General features: G+C 42.0%; 1 protein-coding gene and 1 pseudogene across 1 annotated transcript in view; both read left to right on the forward strand.

Moving 5' to 3' along the window:
• Positions 1 to 26,838, forward strand: part of PRIM2 (DNA primase subunit 2) — a 290,358-nt gene that overhangs the window by 169,727 nt on the left and 93,793 nt on the right. Inside the window, exon 8 of the mRNA XM_040249226.1 lies at positions 11,213 to 11,280. Within this exon, the coding sequence (XP_040105160.1) occupies positions 11,213 to 11,280 (68 nt within the window). The remainder of the gene's footprint in view (positions 1 to 11,212; positions 11,281 to 26,838) is intronic.
• Positions 18,107 to 23,829, forward strand: LOC120870237 (annotated as a pseudogene).

A 26,838-nucleotide genomic window follows, 5' to 3' on the forward strand; every position in this document is an offset into this window, starting at 1 on the left:
TAGCAGAATGCTCTGAGTATGAAAGACGCAAGGAATGCAGGCTGTCTTGCTGCTGCTCATTCCCGCCCGCAAGAGCAGTCAGTCCTTTACGAGGACAAACAAAGGGTTGGTAGTTCAGTCTCTCAGGTGCCAACGTGAAAAACAAAATGTGTTGGATCCACTTGTCAGGTTTTCGTTTTGCTTGTGAGAAGTCCCGTTGCAAAACTGCTTGCTATAGGAGCTTAAGAACTTGGTACTCAAATTATGAGAGTATTGTAGAAGTAAAATGATTTTATGGTTGTTTTACTCTAAGGGAGAAAGTTCAGCAATCCTTGTACATTTAGCACCACATGACCTGGGTTCAATCCCTGGGCTGGGAAGATCCCCTGGAGAAGGGAAGGGCTACCCACTCCAGTATTCTGGCCTGGAGAATTCCATGGGCTGTGTAGTCCATGGGGTCACAAAGAGTCGAACATGACTGAATGACTTTCATATTCGCATCTCTTTTTCATCCCTTTTTTCCTTGCTCAAGCAATTGTTTTACATTTTTAAATGATGTAGAACCTCAGTAAAGTGCTTAGCTTAACCTTTGAATAACAAGCTTCTTTTCACACCATAGGCGTCATGACCAGAAATCAGCCCTGGGATTATCTGCTTGTACTGGTCCCAGGTTTGCTTTCTCAGTTCTTCACATCATCCAGACTCCTGAGCTGGAAATATCTTGTTAACTCTGCACTGTTTAATATTCTTTAGAAACTAAACTGCTTGGGCATACTTAGAGCTCGAGTGGAATCTATGCATTTTGTTTGACAAGGTTGTTGGCTGGTGTTTAGAGGCCATGTATTGGAAATCATGTTTGTGGGCAGCGGAGAGGGGAGGGTCCTGTGCTGAAGCATTGCACAGATGAGACCAGCTCTGCTGTGCAGATCGAATGACGTGATGTGTCCAAGCTTGAGGAACACCAGAAAGTGCTACAGGTGTCTGAACATGAAACCAAGAAGCAGATTGGGTTGCAGGAGTGACAGAATGTGAATTCTCGCTGTCTGGGATTTGTAGTTGGGATCTGTTGCTCGTATAGGAAAATACAGTTCAGAAAGATGCAGATTTTTCCATTGTTAAAATCAATGAAGTTAAAAGAGCAGCTGCTTGTAAAAGTTAGTTTTACTTGACGACTACCTCCATCCCAGTAATGAAAGGGCGCGATCTGTGGAACATCCTGTTCTCTCTGGAGCTGGATCTCAGTTACTCTGAGGTCTCAGTTTACATAAATTGTTGCCCTTTGGTTTCAAAGATTGTTTTCTTGACCGTGAATTGCTTGTCTCTCAGAATATATATGCATGACTGTAGTCTGTGTCTTCAGTTTATTGTAGAGAAGGGTTGGCACGCTTGATACTGACCTTATGCTCCCGGGAAGTTAGGGAGTGCAGGAGGAGACACCCCAGCTCCTGTGTAAAGTGGGAAGGACAAAAAAAAAAACATTTTGGAAAGCGTCCCCTGTTTATTTTTCATTAAAAACAAAACAAAAACAAAAACCACCTATTAGAAACCTCGCATCCACACAAAAACCTGCATCTTTGTTCATAATTACCAAAGCTTGGAGCAACCAAGGTGTCTTTCAGGTGGGGGATGGAAAAGTAAAGTAAGCTAGTACATGAGCTCTCAAACTGTGAAGAACATGGAGCCAGTCTGAAAAGGCTGTGTCCTGTACGTTTCCAACTATATACTGTTCTAGCAAAGGCAGAACTATGGAGAGGGAAAGATGAGTGGTTGCCCGGGAGGAGGAGGGAGGGGAGGATGCGTGCGTGGAGTGCAGAGTTTAGGGCCGCGAGACTGTTCTGTGTGGCACTGCAGTGGTGGGGGAATGTCATCGTGTGATTGTGCAACCCACTGAATGCACAGCAGCAGAAGTGAGCCCCTGTAGCCCTCGGTCATCTCTCGGGTGACGATGATGTGTCCGTGCAGGTTCATCAGTGGTAATAGATAGCCCGCTTTTGTGGTGGTGGTGGGGAGGTTGTGCACGTAGGGGCAGAGAATGTATGGGAAGTTTGGTGCTTCTCTCAATTTTGCTGTAAACCTAAAACTGCTCCAAAAAAAGTCTATTAAAAATAAAAAGTAAAAACAAAACAAAAAATGATCTAACTTTGGTCTCTTTGTTATGTGTGAACACGTATGAATCCTGAGCGCTAAGCAGCACTGTCAGTGACGTCCCTGCCCTGTGCACACTCCCTGGGGAACCCTGCCCATCCAAGGTGTGCCCCCTGCTTGAGCCTAAATCAACGTCCTCAGCTCCACACTTTCTCATGGGTATGTGTTCACTTGCCTCTTGGGTATTCAAAAGCACCTTAAATTCAGCATGCCTCTGCGTGTTCTCCTCTCCCGGGGCCACTGTGCTGCAGTTTACAGAACTGTCCATCCCCCGACCGTACTCTCTGACTCTCCCTCTGCTCTGGCTGTGAACTTGTGTGGAGGATCCTCCTTCTCGTTTTCTCTGTTACTGCTGCCGTGTTCTGCACCTCGGCTTCCAGATGGCCCTCCTCCAAGACATTTCTCTCTCGGAGAAATTCCTCAGCCTGCCCTCCCTGCCTGAACTGCTTCACACACAAATGTATGCAAAATGGTGTAACAGACACTCCTGTTCTTACCTCCAGGATCCTCATTCCAAAGGTTACCTTTTCCTTGCTGACTTAATTTCAGTGAGACATCTCGACATTGTTTTCTCTGTTTGCCTTACTCTTGAAAAGATCTGAGAACCCAGCAGGTTCTACAGCTAGACTTTTCCATTCTTAAGTGGATTAATCTAATTGCTATTTGTGTCAGTGTTTTCAAAATGTTATGTCCCTTTGGGATAGATGTGTTTCAAGACAAATATTTTGGACTCCTTTAAATTACTTATCCACCAGAAACTGCAACTTGTAGTAGTTAGCATTAATTAATATCTCAAACAGTGTTTACCTTAGCACTGTAATTCCAGCACTGTTCCATCAGTGACACGGGCTGCTTCTTCCCCAGACCTCGGCTTTCCATCCTGGCCTCACGCGGGTGCTGTCTGTAGGTCCTGCGCTCCTGCTGAGGGGATTGTTTCCTCAGGAGGAGATAACGAGGTGGGCCAGAGTCCTCCCAACTTGCTTTTACCTTTTGAGCCTTTGAATCAGTGTGGTATTTAATGTCATTAAAAGGAGAATTATTAGTTGGCAAAACATATTATTTCTCGTACCCAAATGTATGGCAAAATGGAAGATTCACTAAACGGTAATCATCTTTGTAATGAAGTTTATTTAAGAATCAGTAGTATATAATACTTGCCAAAAAACAGCATAAACCTTGCATTAATTCAGTGTTTTAGATGTATCTTTAATGAGAAGACATCTTAAGAGCTCACCTTTGACCTCTCAGCAATAATAAGAAATAAGATACATGTTATGCCAAATTTTATTGTGATTCCCATGAAATAGCCCTGACACAGACCCTGCATTTAGGCTTTGCAGATGTAAACTCTGATAGATCTTTATCTTTAATTGTTGGTGATTTGTGTGTCAAGGATGCCATTGTATTTTCTGTCAAAACAAAGTGCTAAACATACATAGAAATGAAAGATTATTTAAACTAGACAAATACTCATTTCGCTTTCTTGGAAGGCTGACAGTTGTGATTTATTAGTTTTTGATTTAGATTTAGATTTGCTCAAAGTAGGAATTTGAAAAGCTTTAGTATGAAAAGTATACAGATAAAACTTTTTATGGTTATCAATTTTTAATTAAAGTATAATTGATTTGCAGTGTTGTATTAAATTCTGCTGTATAGCAAAATGATTCATTTATATACATGTATGCATGCTTTTTTAAAAGAATCTTTTCCATTATGGTTTATCATAGGATATAGAATATAGTTATATGTGGAATCTACACTGTGGCATAGATGAACCTAGATATTCTTTATTTTCATCAATTAATGGGATTACACAGTTGCAAGTTTCTGACCCCTCATAGCCCAGCGGATATAGTAGTAGCTACTTGGGCTTGGAGAGGACTGTCAGAAGAAACAGTGGAAACAGCAGTCCCGAAAAATGAAGTTTACATTTTGGCATCAAAAGGTCAGCAGATGGCTTTCACTCTAAAGAGCTTTGGAATAGCGTTATTACCTCATGTCATTAACAGGCAGAGGTGTGTGCTCTTTTTGTTAGTTTTTGCCTTTATCTATCGAGGTGCTCCTGTGTTGGTACATATATGTTTATAACTGTTATATCTTCTTTTTGGATTGAGCCCTCGATCATTATGTAGTGTCCTTCTCTGTCTCTTATAACAGTCTTTGTTTTAAAGTCTGTTTTGTCCGATACGAGTATTGTTACTCTAGCTTTCTAATGAATTCCGTTTGCGTGGAATACCTTCTCCTAGCCCCATACTTTCAGTCTGTAAGTATCCTTAGGTCTGAGGTGGGTCTCTTACAGACATCAGATATATAGGTCTGGTTTTTGTATCGATCCAGCCGGTCTATGTCTTTTGGCTGGTGCATTTAATCTGTTTACATTTAAAGGTAATTATCAATATGGACGATGCTATTGCCATTTTCTTAATTTTTTGGCTTTATTGTTTGTAGGTCTTTTCCTTCTCTTGTGTTTTCTGCTTAGAGTAGTTCCTTTAGCATTTGTTGTAAAACTGGTTTGCTGCTGCTGCTAAGTCGCTTCAGTCGTGTCCGACTCTGTGCGATCCCATAGATGGCAGCCCACCAGGCTCCCCTGTCCCTGGGATTCTCCAGGCGAGAACACTGGAGTGGGTTGCCATTTCCTTCTCCAGTGCGTGAAAGTGAAAAGTGAAGGTGAAGTCACTCAGTCGTGTCCGACTCCTAACGACTCCATGGACTGCAGCCCACCAGGCCCCTCCATCCATGGGATTTTCCAGGCAAGAGTACTGGAGTGGGTGGCACTGAATTCTCTTAACTCTTGCTTGTCTGTAAGACTTTCGATTTCTCCATTAAATCTGATCGAGAGTTTTGCTGGGTAGAGTGTTCTAGGTTGTAGGTTCTTCCCTTTCATCACGTGAAATGTATTGTGCCATTCCTTTTGTGCTTGTAGAGTTTCTGTTGCGAAGTCAGCTGATAATCTCATGGGATTTCTCTTGTATGTTATTTATCTTTTTTCCCTATTGCTTTTAATATTTTATCTTTTTCTTTAATTTTTGTCAGTTTGATTACTGTGTGTCTTGGTGTGTTCCTCCTTGCGTTTATCCTGCCTGGAACTCTCTGTGCTTCCTGGACTTGCTTGACTATTTCCTTTTCCTATGTTAGGGAAGTTGTCAGCTATAGTCTTCAAATGTTTTCTCAGGTCCTTTCTTTCTTTCTTCTCCTTTCTTCTCTTCTCCTGTAATGTGAATATTGGTGTGTTTAATGTCCCAGAGGTGTCCCAGGCTGTCGTCATTTATTTCATACTTTTTTCCGAATTGTATCTCGCAGCAGTGATTTCCCCCGTTCTGTGTTGTACGTCACTTATCTGTTCTTCTGCCTCGGTTATTCTGCTGTTGATTCCTTCTGGTGTGTTGTTCATCTCTGTTTGTTTCTAGGTCTTTGGTAGACACTTCTTGCATCTTCTCAATCCTTGCCTTCATTCTTTTTCTGAGATCCTGGGTCATCTTCACTGTCATTACTCTGAATTCTTTTTCTGGAAGGTTGCCTATCTCCGGTTCATTTAGTTCTTTTTCTGGGAATTTATCTTGTCCCTTCATCTGGGACATAGTCCAATTTCTTTTCATTTTGGTTAGCTTTCTGTGATTGTGGTTTTCGAGGCTGTGGGATTATAGTTCTTGTTTCTTCTGTCTGCCCTCTGGTGGATGAGTGGAAGAGGCTAATGCAAGTTTCCTGATGGGAAGGAAGGACTGGCTGTGGGGAAAACTGGAACTTGCCCTGGTGGGCAGGGCCATGCTCAGTGAAGAATCCAGTTGTCTGCTGATGGGTGGGGCTGTGCTCCTTCCCTGTTAGTTGTTTGGCCTGAGGTGACTCAGTCATGGAGTCTGTAGGCTTTGTGTGGGTGTTAAGTTGCTTCCTGGTGGGTGTTAAGGGGCTTCCCTGGTGGCTCAGAGGGTAAAGTGTCTGCCTACAATGTGGGAGGCCCGGGTTCAATCCCTGGGTTGGGAAGATCCCCTGGAGAAGGAAATGGCAGCCCACTCCGGTACTCTTGCCTGGAAAATCCCATGGATGGAGGAGCCTGGTAGGCTACAGTCCATGGGGTTGCAAAGAGTCGGACACGACTGAGCGACTTCACTTTCACTTTAAGTTGCTTCAGTCACGTCTGACTCTGTGACTCTATGACTGCAGCCCGTCGGGCTCCTCTGTCCATGTGTTTCTCTAGGCGAGAATACTGGAGTGGATTGCCATGCCCTCTTCCAGGGGATCTTCCCAAGCCAGGGATTGAACCTGTGTCTCTTAGCTCTCCTGCACTGGCAGGTGGGTTTTTACCACCGGTGCCAGCCGGCAAGCGCTGTCGTGGGGCTGATGTCGACCTCCAAGGGGATTTGCCCCAACGTGTGGCTGACACGTGCCTCCCAGGACTGCTGCTGCTGGTGCCTGTCCCTGTGGCAGGCCACTGACAACCCACCCTCTGCAGGAGGCCCTCAGACACTTACAGGAAGGTCTGGCTCAGGCTGCGGTAGGGCCACTGCTCCTTTCCCCTGGGTCCTGGTGCACACAGGGTCTGTTTGGGCCCTCCTAGAGTGGAGTCTCTGTTTCCCCCAGTCCTGTGGAAGTCCTGTAATCAAATCGCATTGGCCTTCACAGTCAGGCTCACTGGGGATTCCCAGTCTTTTGCCAGATCCCTGGGCTGGGAAGCCTGATGTGGGGCCTAGAGCCTTCACAGCAATTACAGATCTCCAGTGTGGGCTGTCCACCTGGCAGGTATGAGATTTGCTTTTACTGTGATTGCACCCCCATCTTGTTGTGGCTTCTCCTTTGTTCTTGGAAATGGCATGTCTTTTTTTTTTTTTGGTGGGTTCCAGTGTCTTCCTGCTGATGGTTGTTGAACAGCTAGTTGAAATTTTGGTGTTCTTGCAGGAGAAGATGAGCTCACGTCCTTCTACTCTGCTTGAACCAATTTTGTGAGATGTATTTTTAGTACTAAAATAAATGACTAATCTTTGGTAGCTCATTTTATCATTTTGAAGACAAGACTAGGTTTATTCTTGAAGGCAGGAATTTTATTTTTATCTCTGACATTATTCCCATTCACTGTGGTTTCAGTTTCATTGACAAAACCCTAATCTGACATGTGTGCTCTTTTTGCAAATGCTAATTGTTTCACAAGTTGAAAGCAGAACCTTTGGAAAACTCAGAAATCTTCCTTGAGATGATTTTACCCAGAACATTGATCTTTGTTTTACTAATTACTGTTGTAAGTGATTCAAACTTGGAGATAGGTTTTGGGGGTTGGGAAGAGGTGGGCAGAGGACTGGATTGTTGAGGCTGCGTTTTGGAAACTGGAGCTGGGGCTGGTCTCTGCCTGCTCTGCCTTGATGCGTCTGGTGGAGACGCTGAGCAGTCGTCCGCTTTGTCTTGACAGTTTAGCACAAGCGGAGGTTTCTAGGAAGCTATCTGATGAGAGAGTAGGTATCATGATGTTAGCCTGTGGGAATTTTAAGTGATTTTAACTCAGGGAGTGGGTAACTTTCATTTTGAAAATTTCACTCTAGTCTTGGTGTAGAAGGACAGAATTGGAGGCAGAAACATGGTGAGTGGAGATGCTGTCTCCATAGTCCAGGACAAAGGAAACTGAGGCTCAGGTGGAGATGGGAGTATGATGTAGAAATATTTCCTACAGGGATTGAAGAGCTGTTTATAAATATTTTGCTGGTGTCTCTGTCTGCTTGCTTTCATTTAGGAAACATAGGTTGATAAGGAATCATGCGACATGGATTGACAGGAGCAACTGAAAAAGCCTAGACTGTCTGCTTCATCTGTTTTCAGAAAATTGATTTTGAAATATCTAAATAAATAATTTTAACCATTTTAGAGCATAGCTTTAGTTCTGAACCATGAAACCTCTTGAACAATGAAAATGACATTTTGTAAAGAGATTTGACATTAGCAGATATAGGGTGTAGTAAAGTGTTTTGTTTATAAAACCTTAATAAAATTTTATTGTCATGAACTAGTAGACTTCACATTTCTTGGGGATACTAAGAGTCTTTTGGTTGCACTGAAATTGTAGCAGACTGTCTTACTTTATTAACTGTTCATATGTTTTGACTCACAAAATTAGGATTTTTCATTATTATTAGACACAATATATAAAAATGACTCCATATTTTGCATTTTAGTCAACATTTTTTCACCTGATTATACTATAAATAATATAGTATTTATTAGATGTTTTTAAAGCAATAATTTTATTTGTAAAATGTTGAAAATTAGGTTTGATGAATTAAATTAATTGGTGAATTACTTTTAATTAACAAAATGATTAAAGAGACAGGTTACTCCAGTACTATGGCCACTGATGCAAAGAGCTGATTCATTTGAAAAGACTCTGATGCTAGGAAAGATTGAAGAGGGGAGGAGAAAGGGACGACAGAGGATGAGTTGGTTGGATGGCGTCACTGACTCTATGGACATAGGTTTGGGTAAACTCCGGGAGTTGGTGGTGGACACAGAAGCCTGGCGTGCTGCAGCCCATGAGGTCACAAAGAGTCAGACAGGACCGAGCAACTGAACTGAACTGATACCCTGTATAAAACCAGAGGATATCCGTCAGTTTCTTTTTTTGTCTTAAGAAGGTTCTCTTTTGTGAATTATCAAATGATTTATTAGTAGAATACAAGAGCTATATATTTGATATAGTTGAATCCAAGAGAAATCTTTTACTTTTGGTGTTTTATTTAGGTGACTTAAGTATCTTATTTCTTTGAATGAATGTTTTAAATTTCTTTAGTTCAAATTCTTATAGAATAAGAGGACTTCCTCAAGAAAAGAGAGTATAGGTACAGGGACATACACTGTTAATATTATTGCACTAAAATATGTCAGAGGCTCACATTTCCATGATGCACTTTCAGCCTGACACACAATATTTAGGAATAAGGTTTTGGCCCTTACATTTTGTTTATAGATCAATTGGGGGTCATATTTCAGTGTTGAATACTTTGAATTGCTTTTAGATCAGTTCAGTTCAGTTCAGTCACTCAGGCGTGTCCAACTCTTTTCGACCCCATGGACTGCAGCATGCCAGGCTTGCGTGTCCATCACCAACTGCTGGAGTTTACTTAAACTTATGTCCATCGAGTCAGTGATGCAATCCAGCCATCTCCTTCTCTGTCGTCCCCTTTTCCTTCTGCCTTCTATTATTCCCAGCATCAGCGTCTTTTCCAGTGAGTCAGTTCTTCAGATCAGGTGGCCAAAGTATTGGAGTTTCAGCTTCAGCATCAGTCCTTCCAATGAATATTCAGGACTGATTTCCTTTAGGATGGACTGGTTTGATCTCCTTGCAGCCAAAGGGAATCTCAAGAGTCTTCTCCAACACCACCATTCAAAAGCATCAGTTCTTCGGCTCTCAGCTTTCTTTATAGTCCAACTCTCATATCCATACATGACTATTGGAAAAACCATAGTTTGACTAGATGGACATTTGTTGGCCGTAATGTCTTTGCTTTTTAATAAGCTGTCTAGGTTGGTCATAACTGTTCTTCCAGCTGTTCTTCCTTTTAATTTCATGGCTGCAGTCACCATCTACAGTGATTTTGGAGCCCCCCAAAATAAAGTCTGACACTGTTTCCATTATTTCCCCATCTATTTGCCATGAAGTGATGGGACCGAACGCCATGATCTTAGTTTTCTGAATGTTGAGTTTTAAGCCATCGTTTTCACTCTCCTCTTTCACTTTCAACAAGAAGCTCTTTAGTTCTTCTTCACTTTCTGCCATAAGGGTGATGTCATCTGCATATCTGAGGTTATTGATATTTCTCTTGATAATCTTGATTCCAACTTGTGCTTCATCCAGCCCAGCGTTTCTCATGATGTACTCTGTATTTAAGTTAAATAAGCAGGATGACAACATACAGCCCTGATGTACTCCTTTCCCGATTTGGAACGAGCCTGTTGTTCTGTGTCCAGTTCTAACTGCTGCTTCCTGACCTGCGTACAGATTTCTTAAGATGCAGGTCAGATGGTCTGGTATTCACATCTCTTGAAGTATTTCCCACAGTTTGCTGTGATCCACACAGTCAAAGGCTTTGGTATAGTCAATAAAGCAGAAATAGATGTTTTTTTGGAATTCTCTTGCTTTTTTGATGATCCAGCAGATGTTGGCAATTTGGTCTCTGGTTCCCCTGCCATTTTAAAATCCAGCTTGGGATGATTTGGGAGAATGGCATTGAAACATGTATACTATCATGTAAGAAACGAATCGCTAGTCTAGGTTCGATACAGGATACAGGATGCTTGGGGCTGGTGCACTGGGATGACCCAGAGAGATGATATGGGGAGGTTGGTGGGAGAGGGGTTCAGGGTTGGGAACTCATGTACACCTGTGGTGGATTCATGTCAATGTATGGCAAAACCAATACAGTATTGTAAAGTTAAAAAAAAAAAGAGAGAGAAAAAAAAATCCAGCTTGAACATCTGGAAGTTCACGGTTCATGTATTATTGAAGCCTGGCTTGGAGAATTTTGAGCATTACTTTGCTAGAGTGTGAGATGTGTGAATTGCCTTCATATATTCATAAGATATTTTTGGTTTCTTTTAGTAACATGGTTGTCAAAATGAAGGAATGAATGTTTGTGTGTGTGTTTGTATGCATACACTTCTGCATGTAACCAGTTTCACAGTGACTGAGCTATAAATGAAAGTCTCTCTCCCTAGTTTCTTCATCATCCTAGGAGTCAGTGCTACATGATTGGTTGCTATAAATTTAGAAGTTTTTCCATTTTTATTTTCAAAGATAATATTTTTGTGACCAGAGGCTTTTTCATGAACTCAGGTGGGTACTTCCCTCTTACTCTGTTTTGCCCCCTTTTTGTTTACTTTCAGACTCAGGGACATATGTAAGATTGACTCTGTAAAGCTAGGTCCTATGGTTAGCTTTAATGAAAAAGTGGATCAGCTTTCTTTACAATTCTTTGATTTAAAAATTGGAACAGTGTCCTTAAATTTTAGGAACACCCTCTCCTTCCGTTCTCTCGTCCCCATTTTGCATTTATTATTCAAATAAGTTCAGTCTGAGGCCTTTGGTGTGGTTATTCATCCACTTCTCTGCTTTCAGTTAACAGCTAGGTCCTTGCCTGCCGTGCAGTCCGACGAGAGACTCCAGCCTCTGCTCAACCACCTCAGGTAACAACACAAAGGCCACCCTGTCGAGCTTGTAAGCGCACCTCCAGCACGGTGGGTAAAGCACCGCTGTGGGTGAAGCGCCTTCCAGGGCTAGAAACTTTATAAAGGTTTTCTTTTTCCTCTTCTTTCTTTCTCCCTTTAATTCTGTGCTTTAAGTTCTTAGTGCCATGTGCTTGTTACCCTTGACTTCTGGGTACTATAGAAAGTTCTTTTAATTGAATAAAAGTGTGTAGAACTGGTTGTTAAGTTAAAATGAGTAGTGATGACTGACTTGAGAAAGATTTCAAAGGGAATGAGCCAATTTCTTAACTGTGAGACTAAGGCAGACTTGAGGAACCTGCGTATATTTTATTGGGAGTAGTTCAGATAAGTTTTATTTTCTAAATTAAAAAAAAATTATCCTCATTATTGAAAAAGCAAACTTAGAAAATACAGAAAAGGAGGAAGAAAAGCATGTCATCACTATACTTTTATATAATTAGCTTTTTTTTTTTCATTTTTTCTGTTACTAAAATCTCTCCAAAAGCTTAATTTTATTTTCTTGTATGGTTATCCTATAGTGTATTTATTGTTCACTGTGGAGTATTTAGACTACTTTTCATTCTTTTCACTAGTACAAAAATGCTGTATGTAAACCTTGATCTGTATTTTTGATCGTTTCCTTAGCATAGGTTATCAAAAGTGGAATTTATCAAAGCATATGAATCATTTTAAAGATTTAAGTATATTATTTCTTTTTCAAAAACCTTATCCTACTTACGCTCTCATATTGTTCAAGATCGTCCATATTGCTGTACCCTGAACAGATGGGACAGTGAACAGCTGCTAATTTAATAGGTTTACCATAGAGATACAATTGGTATTATGTACTTTGCATTGACTGTATTAAGAGTGATTTTAAAACATTTTAATTATCCATTTTATTTTAAGGTAGTTTTAATTCTCTGTATCTTTGCTTATTTATTGATAGCATTTCCTGGTTTTATTTGATCTTATGTACTTTAGATATAAATACCAGCTTCCCTGGTAGCTCAGCGGGTAAAGAATCCCTCCGTAATGCAGGAAACACAAGAGACATGGATGGGTTTGATCCCTGGGTTGGGAAGATCCCTTGGAGGAGGAAATGGCAATCTACTCCAGTATTCTTGCCTGGAGAATCCCCATGAACAGAGAAGCCTGGTGGACTGCAGTACAAAGGGTCACAAAGAGTCAGACAGGACTGAACAAATGAGCACAGACTTTAGATATAAAGGGTAGTAACTCTTCATTGTTTTTGTTACAAAGATTTTTTTTTTCTGAAAGTATTTTTTTATTATGTTGCATTATCTAGCATACATAAATTTTAAAGTTTTATGTAGCTAAGCACCTTTAGTTTTTCCATTATGGTTTCTTTTTATTCTTCTGAAACTTAGAGTGCCACTGCTTGGTCAGAAATTGGCCTGGAGTTTATTTCCAATATTTTTCAATATTGCTTATCCTCCCTTCTGCCCTGGTCAGTCCCTCTTTTCCTCCTCTCCTGCCGTCTCTGCAGTGGGGAGGGTGGGGTCCAGTCGAAAACCTCTTGAGGGACTGGGAGCAGCCTGAATACTGCGCAGTTGCCTTCCCGAGGGCTCTGTGTACTGGAGGTATCCTCCTCCCATCCCAGCCCAACGCCAGTGTCTCCCTCTGGTGCCGGCTTTGCCCTCTGTGTACCATTTCATGTCGTCACTGCAGGGATTCTTTTACTTCTCAGTTTAAAAGGATTTTGTCTCCCCAGTTTCCCATGGGATGAGGTGAGAGAACACCTCAGCTTGGCACACAAGGTCCTTCTGGAAGGAACTGGCCTAACTGGACTTTGTCTCAGTGCTGACACCCTGACTTCTTCTGCCAGTGGGGCCCCAGGGCTCCTCCCGAGTTCCAGGCCTGTGCTCACCTCCTGCGGGGACTGCTCTTCCCCCATCCTCTACTTCTGTGACCCGACTAAAGACCACTTGTCTGTGTTTGCGTCCTCTGATGAGCTCTTCCTGACCACCTGGTTCTCACCTTGCTCCTGCCCTGAGTCCATTCGTGTTGTACGTGCGTTCCCGTAATAACCAGTGGCTGGCTCCTGTGTCCCAGGGCTTGTGCTGTCGTCACCGCTTGCTTCCTCATCTGATTTCTCCAGTAAAGTGTGAGAGCTGCAAAGTGCCTTTCATGATAGGTCTTCCTTATGTGTTTTGTTGAATGAATGAATATCTATTATACCAGTGATATTTTTAAAAATAATTTTTTCATTTATTTGTAACTGTGCTAGTTCTGTGTTGCTTTGTGTGGGCTTTGTCTTAGTTGAGGTGAGTAGGGTCTGCTCTTTGTTGAGGTGTTGGGGCTTCTCGTTACTGTGGCTTCTCGTTGCCGTGCACAGGCTCGAGGGTGCGTGGGCTTCGGAAGTTGCAGCTCTCAGGCTCTCAAGTGCGGGCTCAGTACTTGTGGTGCAGGGGCTTAGTAGCCCCATGGCATGCAGGATCTTCCTGGACCAGCAAATGAACCCATGTCCCTGCATTGGTAGGTGGATTCTTATCCACTGTGCCACCAAAGAAGTCCTATTTTGTTGCTTTTTTCTTGCATAAAGTTCTTATAATTTGTATAATTTATAAATCATATTATTACATTCTTTCTTCTGTAAAACCGCTAATTCAGAAGACATAGACCTAAAGGATTGGATCTTACCTCCAGTCAGTGCTCAGTCCTGTGCAATAATGATGGATTCCTCTTCCTCTACCCCAGTGTGGTCATTATCAACAAGAATTTAGATTAACTACTGACATTTCTTGAGTCCTTGAAACATGCACAAACTGTACATTCATTTAGGGCTTTCATTCTCTGTGGAATTCACTCATGGCTAGTTGCTAGGCAACCAGGGCTGGATGCTACATGTAATATGCACCAACCGATGTTGCTGTTTTTATTATTATTAAGTCAGATGGTTCTTGTTTTATTACCACGTCAGAGTCATCTGTGCGTAGCTGATGGGCATAGTTTGCTGCTTCCTATTATACAAAGTAACCTTGTGAAAGTCTTTCAGGCATACTGAATTGTCTCTTTAGGCTGTTTAAATGTAATGTTTTTCTCTTACTTTATTTTTGCTTAGGTCAAAATAGGAAAGAGTACTGTTTGGTTTGAAAGATGATAATGATAATCTTGTTAGAAAAAATAATCATCATTCATTTGTATGAACTGTATAGTTTATAACCTAGAGTGGAAGAACATTAGGAGGTTGAAATCAAAATCATTATTAGCTCTAATTTTGTTTGTGCCTTTAATGATCAAAGAGGAATGATGAGTAGCATTTTAATTAAATTTGTCAATAAAACTAATATGGTGGATGACACCAATACCTGTAAAAATGAAAGTAGCTATATAGGGAAATTTTCAAGTCATTTTACAGGATTTAGACATTGAAAGAGAATTATTATAACATTTCGCCAACCTAGTAATTTGGGATATTGCTAAACAATATACATAATTCTGAGAATGTAGAGGTATTGCCCAGATTTTCTTAGCTGAACTTCTATAGTTAAAAGCATTTTGCTTCAATCTCTTATGGAAATGCAAGCTCTTCATTAGTGGCATCCATCAGGAACTGAGTGCCTATATTGTGCTTGGAATAGAAAAAAATGACACAATTTCTGTTCTTAAGAAATTTACATTTTGATTTCATTTAAGTGTGTTTAACTTCATTTGAGAGGTTTATGAATATAATATGTAAGTGCCTGTGGCAGAAGGTAGTAGAACAAAATGGTGAATATGTTTTTCAATTAAGTTCTTGGTGAAAATGAAAAATGTGTTTTATTTTTACTTAAAAAAACTGAAGGAAATTTTTGGCCAACCCAATAAAATTTGGAAAAATAGAAACGAATTCCGCCCCACTAATATAACTGCTGCTAGGTTTTTCTTTTAATTGTTGTGATCTCTGTGTATATTTTTATGTAATAATAATTTAAATGGTTAAACTTTAAAAACATTCATTTTCACTTAATATATCATACCATGATAAAGGAGAAGATTACTTTTCATAGCTCTAATTTTAAGTGATTTGTAATATTTAGTTGAGGATGTATATATCTATCTTTACATCCCCATTCCCGTTTCACTGGATATTTAGGCTTTCTTTGTTGACTAAACCTGTGAAGAAAAACTTTAGACTCTGTGCGGTGTCTGTGGTCAGGTGAGGGCCTGGCGAAAAAGGGGCGCCGCGCTGACTCGTGAGGAGGAGGCGTCGCCCAGCAGCGGGCAGGGCGGGGAGCGAGGCGCCTTCCTGGGGCAGGAGAGGAGAGAGGGAAGCAGTCACTTGACGAAGACAGAATTCAGAATAATGAATTTTAAACCTTATAGTGCGTCTGGATTAGAACATTTTATTGTAGCCCTAACAAATTATCAGAAATTGAATGGATCAAAACAGCACTTACTTTTTTCATACAGGTCAGAAGTGTGACTTGGGCCTCCCCAGGCTAAAATTGAGGTGTCAGCAGGGCTGTGGTTCCTGTTGGAGGCTTGGGGGCAGAATCTGCTGCTGCGCTCATCTGCGTTGTTGGCCGGGTTTAGTTCCTTGCGGGGGTGGGCCTGAGGTCCTCCCTGCCTTGCAAGCTGTCGCCAGGGCCACATTCGTGCCTCTGCTGCCCTCGCCCCCGTGGCCGCTCTTTGGTCCTCGCGTGTGGTCCCCTGCCTCAGCCAGCAGCGGTGCACCAGTCCTCGTTTGTCAAGGGTGACTTACTTGGCTGCATATCTGCCTCCTCCCTGAGGAAGCTTGCTGCTTTATAGGCTCATGTGGTTGGATAGTCCACATGGAAACCCAGGAGAATCACCCCACCTCAAAGTCCCTCATCTTAACTACATCTTCAGTGGCCTCTTTGCTACGTAACCTATCGTGTTCATGGGTGAACATCTTTGGAAGCCATTGCTCTGCCTATTACAGTGAGAGTTTTCTCTTGGATTGAAGACAGCTTTTAATATCATTCACTTTCATCAGTTTTACAAGTAAACCACTTCATTTATGTACAATACTGAATTACCCTGGGGTTTTATTGTTAGGTCACTTTGTTAGCTTAACATGTTGAAAGGTTGAAAAAATGGTTAACAGTTATTTTTATAAGAATATAAAGTACTGATTTTCGTTTCAGTGATATAGAAAGAAGATAGGAAAATCTTTCCTTGCTTGTTCGACTGGCCATCCAGCCAAGGCAAATAGATACCTTTGTAAATAGTGGACTTTGTAGTGAGATTGTATGTTTTGGCTGTGACTTGGGAGTAGGTACAGGGTCACAAATCTTTTAGCATCTGAAGAGTTAGTTTTGTTTATCGTTGATTTAACACACATTATGGGGACTACTTGGTGCCAGATACGATATTAGGTTCTCGGGATAAGTATTCACTTCTGATCTTACAGAACTGATTGTTGGTCAGAAAAGAGAATCTTGACTAAAGTAATTACAGTAAATTATGGTGGCTGTTAGCATAGGAGCAGCCCCTGACTCTGTGGGCTCACAGCCCCCACAGCGCTGCATCCATGCAGCTTGTTCCCAGCTGGAGGGTCAAGTGTCTGTTCATCGTGAGTCCAGGGTTTCTTAGGCATTTATGCATTGTGGATGCTGTCAGTCTTCCTGGAAAGCAAAGTTTATGGTTATTTATGTTTTTCAAGTAGTTTCATTGCCTGTAGTTATTAAATTTCCCATTCTTTACTCTTTGAGTTTCTTTAAAATATTGATTGTCCTGTAGTTGAGTAACAAATTATTTTTCACTGTGTTAGGCATAAAGCCCTAACAAAGTACAAAATAGTGATGATACTATGGGAAACAGTTTTCCTTAAAAGCCTGAGAAAACGTGGTAGTTACTGTGAAATATTAGCAGCTAAAGAGCTTTGCAGTGGAACTTTGTGTGATGATATACCTGCACTACTCAGCCCAGTAGCCAGCAGCTGCTTAGGCTGTTGAGTGCTTGAAGTATAGCTCCTGTGTTTTTATTTTAATTCATTTAAATTTAAACTGTCGGTCGTAACTGATGCTTATTGGATTGGACAGCATGTTTCTCTGTCATACCTGACATGTGTTTAGATAATCATGTATTTTAAAAAGTATAATAACGGTTTTTAGATGAATGGATATGGATTTCTCAGTCTGTGATGGCCATGCCTGTGGTCCTGTGGTTCGGGCCCCTCTGGGGGTGTGGGGCGCTGAGCCGCAGCAGCCCCGCCCGCGGGGTAGGTGGGCCCATCGCCCGGAGCCGCCGCCTGAGCCGGCCTTGCTGGAGGCCTGCGGTCAGGCGGTGTTCAGGCTGCCCAGGCAGTGAGCTGCTGGTGCCACATGTGACCTGTGGGAATTTTGCAAGTTCACATGTTTGTGTCCTGGCAACCGGACACAATTCACAGCAAAAACGAAACTAAATTTGATAGATTGGGCTGAGGTAAGCCAGACAGCCCAGGCTCACCAAAGGTGAATGGTGCCCTCTCAGCTGTTTGTAGCTACTGTGTAGAAAGCAGCTCTGAAAAGATAATGCAAAGGGAATAGGAAGCCCATTTGTAGTTAAGCTGCTGTGGTCCTCGGTGGGCAGCAGACACACCGCCCACAGGAGGCCCGTGGGGACCTGTGTCATAGGGAGCAGCGTGTCCTCAGCCTCACGAGGGTCCCTCCTGGTCGCCAGCCCTCATTCCTGGGCCTCTGTGACGCTCTCAGCTCTGTTTGCTGCGCAGCAGTGTCGCTGGCCGAAATGGTCATTTTTACGTGTTCATTTGATTTTGGTGTTTGTCTGGGGTGTATGCTCCATGAGAGCAAGGCGTCTCTGTCCTCCTGTTTTTCTCTCTCCGTGTTACTGCAACATGGCTGCACCTCAGGGAAACTCCTGGATGAGCCGGTGCTGGGAGAAGACCCTTCAGGTTTTGAAATTTACCTCTCACTTAGGTTTTTTAAGCTACTAAATGTTGAGACTGAATGAGATGGTAGTTTAGACAAAAGGTTGGTGAATTTTGTTAATTCCAAGGGAAAGCTCTTGGAAACACTAAGTGATGAAACACTCTTTACACTTTGTGGAAATTCAGTGCTGGTTTTGCCTTTTGTTTTGGGACTTAGGACTGTTTCTCGGAGTCAGTAGCTAACTGGGGAGAGTCCTGTCTTTCTTTTTGCCTGTGTGATTTTAGAAAGACACTCATTTTTTTTTCCTCCAGTGACATATACAATTGTTGAAGACTGTATTTAAAAACAGAATAAAACCAAACCTGTTATGAACCTTGCTGTTTTGATCTGTGGAATGAAAGCCTTAACATGATGAGCCATTGGTGATGCTGTGCAAGAGCAAAGGAGTGTGCAGGAAGCGCGTGACGGAGTCTCTAGATGTGACTTGTCACGATCACCCTCACTAGCTGTCCCCTTCATCTCCTCTCCCTCCAAAACCCCGCTAAGCCCCAGGCTCGTGCTCCTGGCGTTCTGTCATTAGGGAACAGCTGTGAGGGGACACTGCAGCATGCCTCAGCTGGTGATAGCCCATCTCAGAAGCTCCCCGTCCTCTGTGGGGAGATGAGACAGTGACTGTCTAAACCCCAATCTCATGCTCCTGGCGTTCTGTTATTAGGGAACAGCTGTGAGGGGACACTGCAGCATGCCTCAGCTGGTGATAGCCCATCTCAGAAGCGCCCTGTCCTCTGTGGGGAGATGAGACAGTGGCCGTCAGTTCAGTGTCTTAGTTCTTCTGGGTATTAGAGCTTTATTTCACGCCCACCCATCCTCAGCTTTTCATAACCAGTCTCTCCGGCAGCCTTTTCTTTATTGTAATCATTTGACCATCCTGGGTCAGAGTCCAGTCAAAACAGCCTCTGCTTAGGGAGTCATGTACTTGCAGAATATGCTGAGAATGTAAAGGAATATAAAAAAATGTAGTCATGAAAGTAGAGATCTTTTTGGGGGGCTCTAAGTGTATATGGTGAAAACACCTATGTAGTGTTGTAGAGCTACTATCTTATAGGGATGGTAGGTGTATATTTTGTTTTAAATAAACTTTATTGAAGTATAATTTACATACAATGAAATGTACTCATTTTAAGGGTGCAGTTCCATGACTTTTGACAATGTGAGGTACAGATATTTTTGATAGAAAAATGAAGTGCATCTCAGCGCTCTTGCAGTTCATTGGACTGTTGCAGCTTAGAAATTGGAATAAATAGGAAAATATGGAACACATGGGAAAAGATGAGGCCAGCCTGAAACAAGGAAGCGTAGTGATTGTGCTGTTTGTAGTCGTCGCCTGATGTGGAAACCCATGTCAGTCTGAGTTTTTATCGGGTTTGTGTGCCTCTTGTCTCTTAGTCGTAAGGAAATACGCATCATTATCCTCATACTGTCTGCCGGTACTTTTTTGGAGAGAATTTTTTTTTTTTATGCAAAATGGAGTAAACGTCGTGCTTATGGAAAAATAATTTACATTCAATTTATAATAGAATTTTATTGATTTTGTTCTCATTGGAGTAACTGCAGGCAAAATCACCTGGGCTAACATAAGTTGGATACCATTTTCAAGGGATTTAGATGTAGAAAGAAACTCATTCAATTTCAGTGGTGACAGCTGTTGAGTGAATTTTTCTGATACCCTCACAGCAGGAAATGATACATTGTAACTGTGGTTCCCTGATTTCCTGCACACTGCTGAAATCCAGCCTGACAGGACTGTGCTTTCTGAATGTCTGAATAGCCTAGTTTAAGCAGAGTATTTTTTTTTAATGTCCAAAGTAGATAGAATTGTGATTGCAAAAGTGGATATATGGGTGACATACAAAACCTTTGTTTGCTCTTTCAAAATTGTTTTTCCGTTTGTACTGTGATTATACCTGAGTTTCTGTGAAACGGTTATATTGGAACTTGGTATACTTTTATAGAATGATATAGGAAATTACAATATCAGCTTACTTTTTAATTTAAACAGAAATATATTTCCTTAATGCAGAGGTCAGTTTTGATTACTTGCAGTGCTTTCTTCACTGCTTTTTTATTTGATATCAGTTTTTAAATTATGATAACCTATAGCCGCAAAGAGTCGGACACGACTGAGCGACTGAACTGAACAGAACTGATAGCTGCCAGATAGAAAGGAGTAAACAGTGTTAACCTCTTTCAAGACTACTGGTAAATAGTTGACACAGAAAGGAAATGTGTTTTACGTGTTACTGTTCTATGAACCTCAGAGTTTGTCGGTGAGGAGGGAGGACATGGAGATAACTTTTTGAGGTTGGAAGGTGGGTTCTGTCCAGCCTGGGCCCTGGTCCTGTAGTCACTGGGACTCATACCTATCCCAGCATAGCTTCTTACAGATGAGAGGAGAATGGAGAGTTGTGATTAAGTGTCTGTTGAGGCAGTCTGAGTGCAGGTTAGAAAAGAATTTCCAGACAGAACTGCAGGAAAGAGTTTATTAAGAACAAAGAGCAGAGATAAAGTGGGCACTTCAGGCACACAACTCCTGACAGGCCAGGGAGGGTCGACAGTTTTTGTGAGTTAGTAGCCAATTTTTATAGCCACAAGACAAAGAAAATTCCTGCTGGAAGGTTGGCATTAGGTGATTGGTTGGGGTGCTATAGAGTGTTTACTGGAGTGGGCATCTTTGCCTAATTTGGAGTCAGAAAGTTTGTTAGTGGTGATCAGGGGCCTTTGGCAGTGGTAACAAATGGTGACAGCTTCAGAGTGACCTTGGTTCTGGGCTCTGTTTCTGTGGACCTTAGTACAAGGCCTTGCACCTGTGGGCTGGGGCAGGACTCAGCAGTGTTGAGGTGGACCATGAAGCCCAAAGACTCCCAGACAGAACTGTGTTACCCTCGACCCCCGAAGATTCAGGTTCACTCAGTTCAGTTGCTCATTCGTGGTTGACTCTTTACGACCCCATGAACTGCAGCATGCCAGGCCTCCTTGTCCATCACCAACTCTCAGAGTCCACCCAAACCCATGTCCATTGAGTTGGTGATGCCATCCAACCATCTCATCCTCTGTCGTCCCCTTCTCCTCCTGCCCTCAGTCTTTCCCAGCATCAGGCTCTTTTCAAATGAGTCAGCTGTTCGCATCAGGTGGCCAAAATATTGGAGTTTCAGCTTCAGCATCAGTCCTTCCAATGAATATTCAGGACTGATTTCCTTTAGGATAGACTGGTTGGGTCTCCTTGCAGTCCAAGGGACTCTCAAGAGTCTTCTCCAACACCACAGTTCAAAAACATCAATTCTTCGGCGCTCAGCCTTCTTCACAGTCCAACTCTCACATCCATACATGACCACAGGAAAAACCATAGCCTTGACTAGACGGACCTTTGTTGGCAAAGTAATGTCTCTGCTTTTGAATATGCTATCTAGGTTGGTCATAACTTTCCTTCCAAGGAGTAAGCGTCTTTTAATTTCATGGCTGCAGTCACCATCTGCAGTGGTTTTGGAGCCCCCCAAAATAAAGTCTGCCACTGTTTCCACTGTTTCCCCATCTATTTGCCATGAAGTGATGGGACCAAATGCCATGATCTTAGTTTTCTGAATGTTGCGCTTTAAGCCAACTTTTTCACTCTCCTCTTTCACTTTCATCAAGAGGCTCTTTAGTTTTTCACTTTCTGCCATAAGGGTGGTGTCATCTGCATATCTGAGGTTATTGCTGTTTCTCCCGGCAATCTTGATTCCAGCTTGTGCTTCCTCCAGCCCAGCGTTTCTCATGATGTACTCTGCATATAAGTTTAATAAGCAGAGTGACAATATACAGCCTTGACGTACTCCTTTTCCTATTTCGAACCAGTCTGTTGTTCCATGTCCAGTTCTAACTGTTGCTTCCTGACCTGCATACAGGTTTCTCAAGATTCAAGTTACCTCCAAGCTGATCAGAATTCATGGTGCTTCCCTAACATAGAAATGGCAAACTGTGGCTCAAGTTTGGAACCTTCATTCTTAAGCACAGTGCTGTGAAAACATGTATATTAACAGTAAGCTGGAGTTGCAGCTTGTATTCCGAGTATGACCAGCAGAGTCTGACCTAACTTGGCTGTAGACAGGAGTTAGGACAGGTCAGCTGGCATTTCTCCAGGTGGACCTAGTCCTCACGGGAGGATCTTGGCAGCCTTGGTCACTGTCCTCTCTCTGCGACCATGCTGCTCAGGATAAGCAGTGAGCACCACAGACATGAGCCACATGTGTAATTTTAAATTACTTCAGTCTCATTGATTTTAGTAATAATCTTATTTAACTCACTTCAACATGTAATTGTATGAAAATTTATTAATGAAATGTTTTACATTATTTTTTCATAGTAAGTCTTGGAAATCCAGTGCAGACTTTACACTCACAGAATGTCTTAATTCTGACTAAGCTGCATTTCAAGTACCCAGTTGCTACAGTTGGCTGGTGGCTACCATGTTGGACATGCAGCTTGGCACAGCTGGGTCCCGTTGAAACCTGCAGTGTTTGCAGTTGGAGTTGGCACCGTGAAAACTTCCTAAGAGTGTAGATACAGGTATAACCTTCCAAATCATCAGGTTATTCAAAGACATCTAAATTCTACTTCAAGATTAAATATTATATGTGATAGTACAAAGAAGATAGGAAAGAAGTTTGCTTTCTTCCTGATAGTCAGGGGAAGAAACTGGTGAATGTTAACAGTAGAGAAAACCAGCAGCCAAAACGTCTGGAGGCCTGGGTGATGATGAGTATTACAGTCTGACTGAGGTGTTGACCACTGGCAGGGCCCAGGCCACGTCCAGGCCCAGCAGGATCGTGAAGACCAGTGGTGAGAAGCCCCCTGAGTTTGAGTTGGGCATCTCCCAGGCCCTCCTGGAATTGGAGATGAACTTGGACCTCAGGGCCCAGCTGCAGAAGCTGAACATCATGGCCGCCAAGGAAATTGAAGTTGGTGGTGGTCAGAAAGCTATCATAATTTTTGTTCCCGTTCCTGAACTGAAATCTCTCCAGAAAATCCAGGTCCTGCTGGTATGTGAACTGGAGAAGAAGTTCAGTGGGAAGCACATTGTCTTTATTGCTCAGACGAGAATTCTGCCCAAGCAAACTCAAAAAAGCTATACAAAAAACAAGCAAAAACTTCCCAGGAGCTGCACACTGGTAGCTGTGCATGACACCATCCTGGAGGACTTGTTTTTCCCAAGTGAGATTGTCAGCAGGAAAATCCGCATGAAGCCAGATGGCAGGCAGCTCGTAAAGCACAGCAGAACAGTGTGGAACCCGAGGTTTAATGTTTTCTGGTGTTTATAAGAAGCTCATGGGCAAGGATATAAATTTTGAATTGCCACAGTTTCAGTTGTAAACAAATATGACTAAATAAAATATTATTCACAATTTAAAAAAACAACTTGAGTGAAAAATCATGCAACAAACACATCTCCTCTGATCCTCACTGTAGCCCTTGGAGGGGATATTTTTGTGACCTCTTTTATGACCCCTGTTTCCCTGTAAGGAAATTGGAAGCAGAGTAAGCAGGCAGTAAGTGTAACAGCCAGGACTTGTAGGTCTGACCCCTGAGCTCCTCAGCATGCTGCTTGGCTCTCCCTTACTCTGCTATGCTCCCTGACTGCTTTAGGCAGATTGGACTTGGGAAAATTATGAAAGTACGGAAGAGTCGTGGCTGATTCTTAAGCTGTTGCAGCTGCTCGCTGCTCCTGCTCCCTTCTTCAGGTTTCTTCACAGGGCTGAGGAGGTGATTAGGGGGGGATCACCTGTGTTGCCAGCTTGCGCCCTGGGGCCCCGTGTCTGGCGACTTGGGGGTGGGGGCTCCCACAGACCACTGAGCAGAGGTGTGATGGCCGTCTCTGCTGAGTTTAGTGCCACAGTAGGAAAGGGTTTTTTCCTTAACCAGCTGATTTATCGTGAGACACACAACCCACTTTTGTATAATTTTTTCCTTTTGTTTCCGTCTCTTATTTTCAGTACCCAAACCTGGCTCCCTATTGAGACCTAAAGTGCTTGTTATTGTCCTTAGTGGTTTGTTGAACAGGGCTTAGTTTTCTGTTGTTTCTAAAAAGACCGGGCATGGGTCTGCCTTTCACAATCAGATGTGTGCAATTGTGTATGTTTCAGAACTCTCTGTGTCGCCACTGCATTTTTATTGTGTAAATTTGGTGTTTGTGTGGTGGTGTTCGCAGCATTGATTCCCTGTGGCTGTGACCGACTGTGCCTTCCTGTCTCGTGATCCTCAGCCCCCCTCCTCCCTTGATTTAATGGGACTGAAAATGATATCATGTCAAATATGGTCATGTAAATATGTGTTATGAATATTTGAAAGTCTCTTCTCCTTTCAGCTTTAATTTGTTGAAACTCTTCTTAGCTTTACAATTTTCTGTTTATTGTGATTTTTAACTCTATTGGAAACCTAACTCTGCTTACCTCTTTACTGTTTAATGAGCAAGATAAAGTGGGAGGGAAAGGTTTCTCATATGTGACTGAGTTTTAATTAAGTTGCATGTAGGCCTGTTGAACATGTAGGAAGATGCTCTTGTATCTTTTGCGAACAATTAGTTCTCTTATTGTAGATGAACAACTTAGGACCATCACCTCAAAACAAAACAGAAAAAATAATCAAGGACAAACACTGAATTTCTTCTGTGTAAGCTAAGGGTTTGTTACACACAATTGCAAAATTTAGTTTTCTCAGAAAGTATTATTATGCACAAGTTTAGGGTTTTAAAGGTTTTAAACTTGACAAGACCGTCATTGTCACTTGACAAGACAAAATCATTGAAGTCGTGATTTAGCACTATGTCATTGCAAAAGGAGATAGGATTTGCCTTTTATATTGATGGTTTTTGCTCAAAGACCTGTGTTTCACGGCCCGCCTGCTCAGTTTCAACTCTTTTTTCTCTCTTGCCTCTGCTTGTCTTTTTTGCCGCCTACCTCTTCATCTATAAACTGTGAAATTTCCTTGGTTTCACTGATCTCTTTCTACTTGTCTATCTGATATGTGCTAACCCTGTACTTGCTGAGAAAACAGACTCTTTTATTATCCCTAAATGTCATCTCTTTATCACGTGCTTACTTTTAAACGGTCTAGCAATGCTAATAAACTCACAATACGTACTTTTCTGAACCAGGTCAAAATTTAAGAGTGTTTTTAATGCAAATAGAATTGTTAAACTACAAATGGTAAAAACACTAAGACCACCAGGCCCGTGACTTTCCTGTTACTCCTGCCTGTGGCCTCCTGCTCCTCCCTCTGCTGCTAAGGCCACCCAGGGCACCTTCTTCCCTGGCCTTGAGCTGGCATGGCAAGTGTCTCCGATCAGCCTGGACACTGTGGTCAGTTGTCTCAACAGCATTCTCCGGACACTCAGAATTCTGGATGCTGTCCCTGAGCACCCCCTCTGTGGTGCCGTTTTGGGGCTGCGTGTGACGTGTCCTCCCCCTGCTTTGAGAAGCGCCTGTTCTCTGCATCCTCATTGGGGTTCTCAACACCTCGTCCCGTTGCACTGTTTGCATCATCTCTGGGCCCATCACGACTTTGTGACTTTTCCTTGGTCAAAAAAGTGCTTGATGAAGGACTGAAGAACAGTGCAGAGACTCTTGAAAGTTTATTTTTTAAAAAAGGGTAATTAGAAAAGGACAACTACTGTGATAGAGAAAAAGTCTGTTATACAGAGTCTGACATTCTAATGACTTAAAAAAAAATAAGGTTCATTCTGGGTTTTATGCATTTCTCTAGTTTTGTTTGGTGAGTGCAGGTGTTTGTGTTGTTTGTACAGTGCAGTATAACTGTACAATTATAGTGGACTCACATCTTTATTCTCTGACTTTTTGGTAACTTGAGAAAAACAATACCATTTTATATAAACCTCAGTGCCTTTCGCCTGATCCTCTAACAAATAGAAGATAAATTAGCATACAGGATGGAAATAAGTTACTCTCCACTTTTATGGATGAACAGCTTGGTGGCTCAGATGGTAAAGAATCTTCCTGCAATTCAGGAGACCCAGGTTTGATCCCTGGGTTGGGAAGATTCCCTGAGGGAGGGCGTGGCAATGCACACCAGTGTTCTTGCCTGGAGAATTCCATGGACAGGAGCAGAGGTTCATGGGGTTGCAAAGAGTCAGACACAACTGGAGGACTAATGCATAGTTTGCACAATTAGTGCATAGTTTGACTTATCTTTTTTCTTTTTTACTTGTGCCAAATTAGTGGCTAAACTGAAAATTAAATCAAATTTTGACTTTTAAAAATTCTCTTATTAGTCATAAATTCCTCTTTATATTTGGCAGGATAATGATTAGTGAAATAATTTGAATTTTGTGACCTATTAAAATATTTTTTTTGTCCACTGTATTGAAAAAGTGACATTTGTGTTATGTCTCAATTAATTTTTCTATGGAAGACTAGAAGCAAGAAAGCTTTTATGCTGACTAAATCGCCCTTGTTAAAACTGTATATTAGTGACAGCGAATATTTTTTAAAGCTGTGATTATTTAAAATGGGCTGAAAACAGTGTTTTTTGGTGTGTGTGTATCAAACCAATTAGAAATTGTTTTTACTTTAAAAAATTACAATAAAAAAATAGTAAAACATTTGTATTAGTTTTTCTCTATTACCCCAGTACAGTGATTAAGAAATAT

Source organism: Oryx dammah, unplaced genomic scaffold, assembly GCF_014754425.2.
Source record: "Oryx dammah isolate SB20612 unplaced genomic scaffold, SCBI_Odam_1.1 HiC_scaffold_11, whole genome shotgun sequence".
Taxonomy (NCBI): domain Eukaryota; kingdom Metazoa; phylum Chordata; class Mammalia; order Artiodactyla; family Bovidae; genus Oryx; species Oryx dammah.